General features: G+C 32.5%; 1 protein-coding gene across 2 annotated transcripts; it reads right to left on the bottom strand.

Moving 5' to 3' along the window:
• Positions 1 to 537: 537 nt before the first annotated feature.
• LOC110693213 lies at positions 538 to 8,514 on the bottom strand. 2 transcript variants are annotated; one of them, XM_021870352.1, is made up of 8 exons: positions 8,340 to 8,514; positions 8,018 to 8,146; positions 6,762 to 6,814; positions 6,622 to 6,667; positions 4,718 to 4,795; positions 4,251 to 4,365; positions 2,222 to 2,289; positions 538 to 1,047 (listed from the first exon to the last, which is right to left on the bottom strand). In XM_021870352.1, exons 2-6 carry the CDS (start codon positions 8,123 to 8,125, stop codon positions 4,255 to 4,257), a joined length of 396 nt encoding a protein of 131 aa, XP_021726044.1. In that variant the 5' UTR covers positions 8,126 to 8,146; positions 8,340 to 8,514; the 3' UTR covers positions 538 to 1,047; positions 2,222 to 2,289; positions 4,251 to 4,254. The 2 variants fall into 2 exon arrangements, with proteins under 2 accessions (XP_021726044.1, XP_021726045.1); XM_021870353.1 differs by lacking the exons at positions 6,622 to 6,667; positions 6,762 to 6,814; positions 8,018 to 8,146; positions 8,340 to 8,514 and adding exons at positions 4,034 to 4,114; positions 4,895 to 5,057.
• Between the last annotated feature and the right edge of the window lie 3,270 nt (positions 8,515 to 11,784).

Genomic DNA, 11,784 nt, shown 5'->3' with positions numbered 1-11,784 from the left:
CAATAGTAACAAATTCCGTCAACTGGTAGCAAATTTTAACAAATGTGCTTTTAGGTGGTAGTAAAATAAAAATAAAATTTAAATGGGTAACAAAAGTGAAACATGTGTGTTTTAGTGGTAGCAAAAGTGAAATTTTCCATAGTATAATCACCTCTAACATTCCTACACACAGTTGCTGCGACGATCACCCTCTTTCTACCACTTGTGCCACAGTGCCACTTCCACCTCCTAAATTCAAGACAAAATCATGTTTGTGCCTTGCAAAGATAAAGTCTTCATAAAAGAGTATACGAAGATTAACATTTTTTGAGGGAAAAAAAATCCAAAACAAGAACAAATAGAGTGCATTTCTTTCCTAAATTTCATAATTGCTTTATTATCTCATTTCTTTCTCTCTTTAAATCAAGAACACTTTTTCCAGAAAAAAAATAAATAAATAATTCCTTCATCTTCCTCCCATTGCATCTTCCTATCATAACATATTAACATATCACCTAAAGCTATATCCCATGATAAGTGTCAAAGTATATATGGGACTTAAAGTGAAAGTATTCTTGCTAGCTTGAATTTACAAGATGAATTAGCACGATAATTATGGGAGATTTTCCCAGTCTCTAATGCTCCTACCTTTGTACAAAATTACTTAAGGAAAAAAAAAAAAAAAAGAAAAACAGCAGTCTCATAATACAATCCGACTGCTAGAAAACCGCCTAATAAGTGATATTCCTATCAACTACCAAATCAATGACTCATTGGAAAATGCCAAAGTAACTGTTTCAGGTGTGAAATATGTCATTTAGGGAATTAACAAGCAAGTGAAACTTAAAATGTGGATGAATGGCTATAGGTCCTCTGCTTCATCAAATACATTCAACGGGCAGATCTCATTCGCCAATAGATAATGCATGATACAGCAGACCTGGTATAGTGTTGATTTTAATCATGGACCATTGATTGTATCATTCCTGCATATTTCTGTTAGGAGGAAGAAGAAGAGCAAGCCTACTTTTGTATCTGTCAATTCGCTGCGATCTTTCTTCTCTCAATCTGCAAAGAGGTGCAAAAGTTTTACAAAGTTAATCCATATTTTACCGGCATATCGCCTAATACATTGAAAGCACTGACAACTGGAAACTCTAACCAAACTAGCTTGATATGCCCACAAAAGCAAGAATAACAGAGGGAAGAGATTTTTCTACGGCATAAGAGGAGATTAAAAATAATTATCATTTTTTCGAATTCCACAAAATGTTTCTCGTTGAGATAGGAGGGCTAGAGTAGTTGGCTAGTTCTCCGACTTCTAGGCATGAGGCTAGGTGTCAAATCTCACCAAGCTCATTCTAGGAAGGATTTCCCTAAAATCACCTGTCCTACGATAGGTCTTCTCCTTATCATTTAAAAAAAAAAAAAAAAAAGGTTCTCATTAATTAGGTCAATGTTTTTGTCGCTGAGAAAACTATTTTAATTTCTATTTCTAATACGGGAACGAAAGTTACAATCTAGTCTATCTAGAAGGAAGAACAAATGGTTATAGTTATGAACTTATGATATAAGGATCAGTTGAAAAAATGGAAAATGGGAGTTAAAATACTTCTTTGAATCTCTTCATGGTTGTAGTTGTAGTTTTTTTTTATTGTGGATAAGGCTTCAACGTGGATGATTGCCTAGGTGTGCATTCCAAAAGGAATTGGCTGTGGTTTGTGGCAGATTGGCGACTGGGATTTGATGTTAGATTACAGTGTGAGGCAGTGGTGACCAGTGTTTTAAGTGGTGGCGATGGTAGGTGGGAAGATGGTGGTGTCTGCCTGATTGGTACATGTGGTCATGAAGCTGTGATGAGGTTGGAGAGGGGTGGGAAGTGGGGGTGGTTGGCAGGTACAAAAGGGCGGTGGTTGGTGTTGTTACTTTAATTATTAAGCTGGCTGGGGGTAGTGGGGTTATTCTAGTTATTTGGATTTTAATTATGTTTGTTGGGGTGGTCGGGTTGTTCTTATCTTTTGGTTATGAAAGGGATAATTTAGAAAACAGGTATTTAAGATTTCAGAATGTTTCCCTGCTGCAATTATTTTAAGACGTCCAAAAACAATAAGTGTTACAATAATCTAGAAATCGAGAAAGCATGTGATTCAGAGATGGCAATTGATGTAGAAAGTCAACTTGAGTTTTCAATCATGGCTAATAAATAAACCATTTAAGCGACACAGAATCACAAGGGATATACCTAGCTCGAATTCTTTTAGCTCGCTTAATATGCCTGGTTAGCAACACTTCAGCACATGGAATCTCAACCTGCATGCAGAAAGAGGGAAGTGGGATGAACACTCCTGAAAATTGTCACACCATGACAATCTTCTTATCCACTTTGTTTTTAATAATAAAATTAAGAAAAGTTTTTTTAAGAAAATAAATAAAGAAAAAAAACCAACAAAAAAATAATAAACATGCTCTGAACATACAAGCCCCTCCCCACAAATTATAATTATAAAAAAAACAAAACAAAACCACTACAGATTGAGCTGCCAAGCCAAATCCACTTGTCTTATTATTCCATTCCCAGTCAAAAAGAATAGTTCCAACGAGACCCGTCCTCAGACCAAAAATAATTGTTTTTAGCATAATAATGGGCTAGACATAACCCAATGCCCAAAAGATTTACATCACAGACTTAACTCAGCTACTCAGGTCGTACACAACTAGTAGTCTCCAATCGGCCAACAGAGCACAGAGAAAGTAGATCAACAACTCCAGACAGAAGAGAGGGAACCATTAAGCAATTTTACTACAAAAAAAATACCAAAGCCTTAATTTCAATACATTGGGGTCAGCTGCATGAACTAAGATTTTACCTCCAGTGAGCATCAACATAGATCCTCTCCTATTCCCCTTAAATCAAGTGCTATTGTCATAGAATAGGACTGGTATTCAATAAAATAAAAATAACTATGATAAAACAAAAAAAAGAAACTGTAAAGAAACCGATAGATTGTAGTATTATTGATGCTATCAAATAACCAGGGAATTAATACAACCAAGGCCTCAGAAGTGGCTGATTGATCTAAAAGGAAGAAAGAAAAAATTACTGAATATTTCAGATAATATTCCCTTTTAACAGTCCTCTTTATTTTAATACAAATCCATCCCTGCCCGGACAATTTGTTGGCCTGAATAGACCCACTTGGCCCGAGAAACCCGCATATTTGACCCGATTTTGGCCCAATCCGGCCATATGATCAGCTTTATACTAACTACTATTATTCATTAAATCCTTCCAACTTCATGAGCAAGGCACTAACAGGATTCCTAACAACACCAATCAGCATTCCCCAAATGGTCATTCTGCTTACGTCTTCCACACGTTAACTGAATTGGAAGTCTGAAGTAAGTAGGTTGATGCACTTAAACCAACTTTCTTTTGATCATATTTAACTCCCTCCATCCAAGACATATTAAGCCTCCCTTGGCTTTTGCTGATTCGCCCATGATCCTCACACCTCCAACAAAAAAAAAAACCCAATCTCCTGTTCCTTCACGTGGCAGCTTTCACCATTACTTACCATCCGATTAACAGAGCTAGAAAATTCCCTCAAACCCCAAATTTAAGAGTCATCAGTCCCACCATCTTCAATTCTCTCTCCCTCTTTTGGCCCTTATCCACACCTCCACACTACTAACACTAGCTTAGGCATGAGAGGCCTTGATGGATGATCACCTGATAGTTCTTTCCAAGTTCTCTGAATTATCTCTGCATTAATACTCAAGGTGCCTATTAGAGATATTCCATTTCTATTGAATATAAAAGAATGCTACAGTCATGTCGAAAACAGAAATGAATTAAATCTACACACTAAAATACTAAATTATCTTGAGCAATCTGATGTTATTCAAAATCTATCATGGATACTCATACGATATCCAAATTATATGATGAATCCTTCAAGAGTTCAACAACATCCAAAACTCATCAAGAATGCTCTAAAGGCATCCAAAGATGGCTACTGCCTACTGATTAGCTTGCTAACTGAATTGTACTTACCAACATACAACGAATTATTAAGTTAAACCATCTTTGATCTTCCACAATCATAAAGTAGTTATCATCTTGCACAAAAGAAAACTGTAGAAAAATATCAATATGACAGGTATTGGAAGATAGAATGCAAGACTACCCCTATGCAGTTTCAAAAATCATGATAATATTTAAGATAACAGACAGGCAGATGTAATAATATTATAGTCCAAGAAGAACCAACCTCGTCAACTTCTATTATCATCTCTATCCTTTCTCTTAGGCGAGGAAGATTCATACAGACGTAGAGGCACAGGCAAGGGCTTTGGAAGAGACTTTGAAACATCACCATATTGTGGCTGCAAGTATTAAAACAATTTAGTAAAAGGAGATGGAGAAATATAGATGAACTATAGATAAGAAAGCAACATAAAAATCTTCGGTACTTCAAAATCCAACAAAATACTTCATAGCCAAGGATTGATAGAGATTGTAGCTGCTAGCTATTTGGCATATCTAATAACAACATCCCTCATCTTAATCTCCAGGACTAAAATATGGTTATGATCAAACAAACAATTGCTTAGATACATAGATAAATGGAAATCAGTTGCATATGCTCTGCACAGATTAATAATGGTCCACAGATCAAACTTATTATACACTCAATAAGAACATTATATACGAGTAATATGACCAATGTTTGCGTACTTGATTATCTTTTACGTATCCGTTTCTCAACCATGATCGACAGAGCGCATATAATGAAGCCTCATCTGAAATCCTGACCTACAAAAAGTAGCCAAAACAGACTTAGGATAGAAATTTGATGAAAAATAAATATATGAGTCAGTTTCAAGTTATAAATGCACAGGAAAACGTCCAGACCAAGATTTTCAGAAAATTCGAAAGTAGAGGCTGTGACATGACTGACATCTTACAGACTCATCTAGACAACTATGCCCATGACCCCCATTTGTATAGCAATAACAACAATAAAATTTGAGAAAAAAAATTCTAAAAGAGTGCTAAGGGGAAATAAAAAGAGAGGAAAAACATATAATATATTTGAAAGGACCTAACAAAGGACATAAATAGAGTTTGAAAACACAAGAGTGTAGGTATAAAATTAAATAAGTGTATAATAATATAAATTATAAAAGTACACACATAAAGTCACGACATATTGACATGTCCTTTTCGAGCTCCACCAACTACATTTGCTTGGGAGTAGGGGGATTCCCTTACCTCCCCCCTCTACTCTCAAGTTTGACTTGCGGAGCTGGGTGGCTTAATCTGTGAGAGGTGTCAATTCCATAGGGTCCTTCATCTTACCTTTAAAAAATATATACTGACATGTCCTCAATATGCATTTTTTCCCTCTACTTGCCATATACAATGTCATATTTTCCTCAATCCCCAAAAAAATCATATCACTATAAACCACCTCCCTCCAAGTTTTCTTAAGTCTTCCTCGACTACCCCTGATGATCCCATCATTTTGCCACTCTTCAAGCCTCTTTATTGGAGCCTCGCTTGATCTTCATCTTGCATGGCCAAACCACTTTAGAAGGTTCTCCCTCATCTTGTTCTCAATAGATGTAACTTGTACTTTCTTCCTAATTATCTCATTCCTCAACAAATCTTATTTTTGTATGGCCACACATCCAACACAGCATACGCATCTCCTCCGCATTCATCTTATGAACATGACAATGCTTCACAACCCAATTCCGTACAATATACAATGCAAGCATAATTGTCATACAGTGAGTTTACCCTTCAATCTAATTTACCCTTCAATCTATGAGGTATGCCGATATGCCAGAATCACATAAAAACATAAAACCCTGTAGCACTCTACAACCAACCAACCTACTTGATTAATAGATCGAAGAAATCGGAACCTTGAACAATCCTCCCGCCTAAGGTAATATGCCCCTACCTCCCTAATTTTAACTCCGCAAAACTTTACGTTTCATAAATACCATCTTACTTCTGCTAGCCTTACGCCTTGAGGTTCCAAAGTTTGTCTCCACAATTCCAACTTACTTCCTACGCCTTCATTCATCTTATCAATCAACACAATTTCATCGGCAAACATCATGCACCATGGTATATCAGCCATGAATTGAAGTCGTAATTTGTCCATGACTATGGAAAAAAGAAAAAGGCTAAATGTAGAACCTTGATGTACTCCAATTGTAAAAAGAACATCTTCTGTCTTCCTAACACTAGTTCGTACAATCGTGTTAACCCCCTCACACGTGTCCTTAATCAATCAATCAATCAACATGTGTCCTTAATGCTGAAATATAATCCTAGCCATAATAGGACTAATAATAACTATTCCTAGCTGCAAAAGACTATGCAAACTAATAACCATTCTTTATTCTTAATGTACAGACTCAAACACCTAACTGCATAAGCTAAAATGCCAAGAAGATAAGTCAAAACAAGAAACAAATATCAAAACAAAAACCTAAACACCTTCCCCTAACCTGCATTACTGACAATAACTAACTTTTTTCCACATGAAGGATCAAACAATTCTTTATTGTTCTGGGGCTGGATATCACATACACATCATTTATAAAAAGAAAAATATACCCTACCTTTCGATCTCTAAGAGTGACCAAAGTATCATCTTTGTCTTTGTCTCTGCACAAGTCAAAGCATTAATCATGACTACAAGTCTACAACCTTAAAACTAAAGGTCACACGAGCAAAGAGCTAGGCCAGAAGAGATTCTCACATAGGATCTTTAGGAGCATCATTATGAGGAGCAGAGTAGGATAATGAACCAGCCTGAACAAAAGAAGCTTTTAATAAGGATTAATTAAAAAAAAAATTAATAATAAAAAAAAAGACGATGAGTTTAATAGAAGCATTTAAATGCATTAATGCAAAGCACATTTATCATAGAATACCAAGTAACAATAGAGCATGAGTATGTAATTCTGCAAGGCACATTTACCATAAACAACCAAATAACCACCTCTCGGTTGGCATGGTTTAACGATACCCAAGCACCTGAGTATGGAAATTTTCAAAGCAACTTTATCATAAGCAACCAAGAAAAGGTCGTTCTATGATATGAAAAATAAGATGGAGGAAAAAAATAACATATTAAAAAAAAGTTGGGTCAAATTAGAAATACATAGTTTATTACTTTCAAGTCTTATGTCAAGCAAAACCTGAGACTATTGATGTGCAATTGCAATGTAGCTTACTTAGAAATAGCTCAACCTATATCCTATACTTGGGCCTACTATTTTTGAACATAGCATTGTACTCCCTCCATCCTAATTTAATAGTCACAAGAAGGATTGCAAAGAGTTTTAGGAGACAAATTGTATGTTGGCTTATCGATTATTTTTTAATCAAAAAGCAGATGCAATGAAATACAGTGGAGGAATTTCATAATTGAATGAGAGGGAGTTTGAGACCCTAACTTTAAATAATCGCAAGAGAGAGGTGATAGAATACTTGTAAGTCCATGACATTAAAGGAAATGGGACAAATAAATTGGGTTGGACATAAATGGAAAGTCTGATAATTAAATTGGGACCGAATGAGCATAAAAGAACTTATTGAATACTCTTCATTTGGATCTAATACCTAAAATGTTCCATAATCTTATGAGTCATATTGAGAATTTTAGAACTTTCCTTGAATCTAATTATCTTTTTCAAATCCGTTACAACAACCTTCAAATTTTCAAGTACCACATGGAAGAGAACCTAGTGTAGTACTTTTGCAACTAAACCAAACCATTCAGGACATTAAATCACTGTCTCAACGTGGCGAATGAGACAACGTAATTATGTAACACCAACAAAATTTAGCCAGGTAAGACACAAATTCCATTTAAATCAAAAGTGATGACTTCATAAAATCTAAAATACCAAGTAAAAAAGCAGCAACATTGATTCAGTACTTCACTAGACAAATCCTATACCTTAGCAATTAAGAAAATCCAACAAAGACATAAAAAGGAACAAATTAAACCTTTGATTGAGGAAAATTGTTCGAGGTAACGCCTTTAGCAGTAGCAGGGATTGGAACAGATGACATATGAGCATCAGAAGGATGCAAATTAGGACCGCGTACAAACATTAAAGGATTATAAACACAATCCTGCAACAAATCAGAAACCAATTTTGATTTAATTATCAAATTAGACTCGAAAATCAAATATAATTCTTCTTACAAAATTGATTTGATTACCATTTACCAACAGTTCAACAATTCATTTTAAGGAAACCCTAAATTGACTATAGTGATAATTAAATCATGATTATTCAAAAAAAAAAAAAAAAAAATATCTTACGTCAGAAGCTTCAACAATGGAGGAGAAAAAGCTCAGAAGCCGGTTCAATGTAGCACTCGTATACGCGCTTCAAAGGAAGGGATTCTAAAAGTAAATTTCCTCCTCCCGCTGTAGTCAATAGAATTTAAATTATTCTGTATCTATGTTCTTTACAAAAAATTCAAAACACATCCTCCCTCCGTTCTTTTATTTTTGCGGCATTGCCATTTTTTGGATCAAACTTTGAAAACTTTAACCATTTACCGTTAATTTATAAAAGATAATATAGTTATGAGCGATGTGGTTAGATTCGTCTCATTGTATATTTTATTAATATCATGTTTTTATAATTTTTACGTATATGAAAATAAAAATATAGACGTTTTAAAACGCGTCTTGGAGACCGCGCACAGTCAAATGGGGCAAAAAAATAGGGACAGAGGGAGTACGTTGTAGAAAGTACTCGTATGCTTGGTACGAGTACTTTTTTTTTTTATTAAACCACGAGTATTTTCTACTCATATTATAATTATTTTTTCTCAAAATTAATTTCAAGTTGTACATATCTATTTATTAACTATTACTAAAACAAAACGTTGTTAACGTCATCACTGTCCAAATGTTACTCTCATAATAAAAAAATTCCCGCCTAAATGCAAAAATGATGGCATCTTTCTTTTTCTTTCTTTTTTATTTATTTACTAGATGGAAATAAATTGTAAATATGATATTTTTTCCGTTATATAAAATCTTTTAATGTGAAATGATAAAATTTTAATAATTTAAATCCTAAATCATTATTCATTGTTTTACCATATCTTTTATTTCGATAGAATCACCAACCTCGTCCACAACCAACCTACTACGATAAAAATGTTATCCAAAACTGAAATTGATATAAATTAAATCTTTACATTTTATATAAAATAAATCAATATATTTACCAATAAATGAAAAATTGTTACGATATAAAATCAAATCTATGCATTGGAATTTTTTCATCATCTCCAAAAATAACCAAAGTCATCCATATATTAAGTATACAACATCTAATTGTATGCCATTACATAAACAAATAATCGTTAAGTATCCTAAATAAATACAATGTAACTAATAATTACAAATATAAATTTAAACATAAGATTATAAAAATTACCTGGACATTGATGACCTAAAACTAACACAAAATTCGCTTGATGGGGTTTTGTATTGATACGAAATTTTATTTGTATCGTATGATGTGTTAGATCTGCATGTAAAAAAACATTTAGTAAATAAAACATAAACATTATAATCGTTGAGTATCCCAAATTAATACAATGCAAGTAATAATTAGAAATACTAATTTAAACATAGGATTTTAAAATTTAAGCTAAAAATTACTCGGCCATTGATGACCAAAAATTAACACAAAATTAGTAACACAAAATTCGCTTGATGGGGGTTTTTTATTGATACGAAATTTTGTTTGTGTCGTATGATGTGTCAATTTATAATGTTAAGTATCACAAATTTTAATTTAATTATAATTAACGAACAATTTGTATTTCTTGTCATAAATACTATCAAAATTTATCTTATAATGATAGGTATCAAACTTTATTATAAGCGTTTATCATTTAAATATTTCTTAGTATATTCTTTTTGGATTTCTTTTTTCCTATATTTTTACTTTATTTTTTTCATAAAAATAACTTAATTCATGGATTATAATTTACGTGGCATTAAAATTTTAGATATATCAAATCTAATTAGTTACTTTTATCTAAATGGCGACATAATATTTTAATTCAAAATAAAATACAAATCTTTCTTCTTATTGGTCGAAATAAGTATATATCTTACGTGGCGCTCCGAATGCTCTCCAAAAATACCTACTTTATTTATATAATATTATATTTATTTATTTTTGTGGAGCTATCATATTTAATAGTTTTAAAATTTGAATATTAGAAACTTCTACATTACAACTATAACCTATTAATTTATCCTACAAAAATGAAATAATTTTAAGTAGCACACTAATAAATAAACTCGATTGAAATATGTATTACGCGACGTTGAACATGTATTATATCATAATTTTGATGAAAATAAAATTTAAAAAGTACAAATATTTTTGTACAAGGTGCATAATTCTTATATATATTTATCCACCAGATGAAGCTCGTGCGATGCACGATTTGTTTTAATTTTTTCAAATAAAATATTTTAGTAATATATATTTATCTAATAAACTTTGTGATATTCGCTTGCTTATTATTGAATTTTTTTATTATAAAATGAATAATTAACTTTGTTTCTCATATTTAGATAAAATTAGTAATATAAAAAGATAATATTTTATTTCACAAAGTTTCATATGTGGCTGGTCACACCATGTGGTCGGGATAACTTGGTCACGAGTTACTTGGTTGGTTAAGGGTTACTTAATCGATCAGAGGTTACTCGGACGGTCAGGGGTTACTTGGTTTGGGTGTGTCTCAGTGGGCCACACGATATGGCCAGCCACATAAAAAACGGGCTGATTTTATTTTTTAATTTTTAATCTAAAATAAATTGCAATTCTTTTTATTATTGGCTAAAATATAACATTTTCCTATGTGACACTTTAAAATTAATCTTACGTGGGATAATCCTATTGTAGCGTTTTAAAATTATTAATCCTACATGGCGATTTTTTATTATAATTGTACGCAGCGCTTTAAAAAAAAAACTAATCTTATGTGGCAAAATCCTATTGTAGCGTTTAAAAAATATTTATCCTAAGTGGCGCTCTAATATTTTTTTAAAAATTAAAATCCTACGTGGCGCTCTAAAAACTCGGGAAAAAACTCCACTTTATATATATATACTAGTTTTGTGCCCCGGGCGATGCCCAGGTTGTTTATTGAATTTTAGGATAAACCTTTTGGCTTGAATGTTAAATACTGTTGTATAATCACTTTTGATAATGCAGGATATTTAGACATGCGATATTATACTTAAATTATTTTTATGAAACTGAAAGTATATTTACCAATTAAAACTTATTTTTACTAATTCTCTATTATTTTAAATATATTATAAATGGAACTTATTTTAAATAACTTTTTAAAACGAATTTTATGATGGAAATAAAACCGATTTATTAGATTTTTATGAAAAGTTATGATTAATTTTGTATATATGAAATATTAGAAGTATATCGATAATAAAACTCTATACAATAATTTTATCTTAAAAAAATCTATCCAAAATTCGCTTACTTAGCATCATATGTGTCACAATAATACCTGGTTTTTGCCTATGTGGCGTGATACTTGGCGAAAAATTGGAATGCCAAGTGTCGATGCCTCGCGACCTGGCTGCTTGACCGGCTTTATTTATTAGTGATATGATATGATATTAGATTTTTTTAAAAAATGTACAAATTATAAAAATAGATTTTATATAAATCGTGCATTGCACGGGTTCTAACCTAACA

This window comes from Chenopodium quinoa, unplaced genomic scaffold (genome assembly GCF_001683475.1).
Source record: "Chenopodium quinoa cultivar QQ74 unplaced genomic scaffold, ASM168347v1, whole genome shotgun sequence".
In the NCBI taxonomy this organism is placed as follows: domain Eukaryota; kingdom Viridiplantae; phylum Streptophyta; class Magnoliopsida; order Caryophyllales; family Amaranthaceae; genus Chenopodium; species Chenopodium quinoa.
The sequence above is the reverse complement of the archived record's forward strand: the minus strand, read 5'-3'. Positions and strand labels throughout refer to the sequence as shown.

Coding starts and splice junctions, on each gene's coding strand:
- LOC110693213 (XM_021870352.1), bottom strand. CDS start 8,125: ATGTTTGTACGCGGTCCTAATTTGCATCCTTCTGATGCTCATATGTCA. Junction 6,668..6,761: donor GATGCTCCTAAAGATCCTAT/GTGAGAATCTCT, acceptor TGACTTGTGCAG/AGACAAAGACAAAGATGATA. Junction 4,366..4,717: donor GATACGTAAAAGATAATCAA/GTACGCAAACAT, acceptor TAATACTTGCAG/CCACAATATGGTGATGTTTC.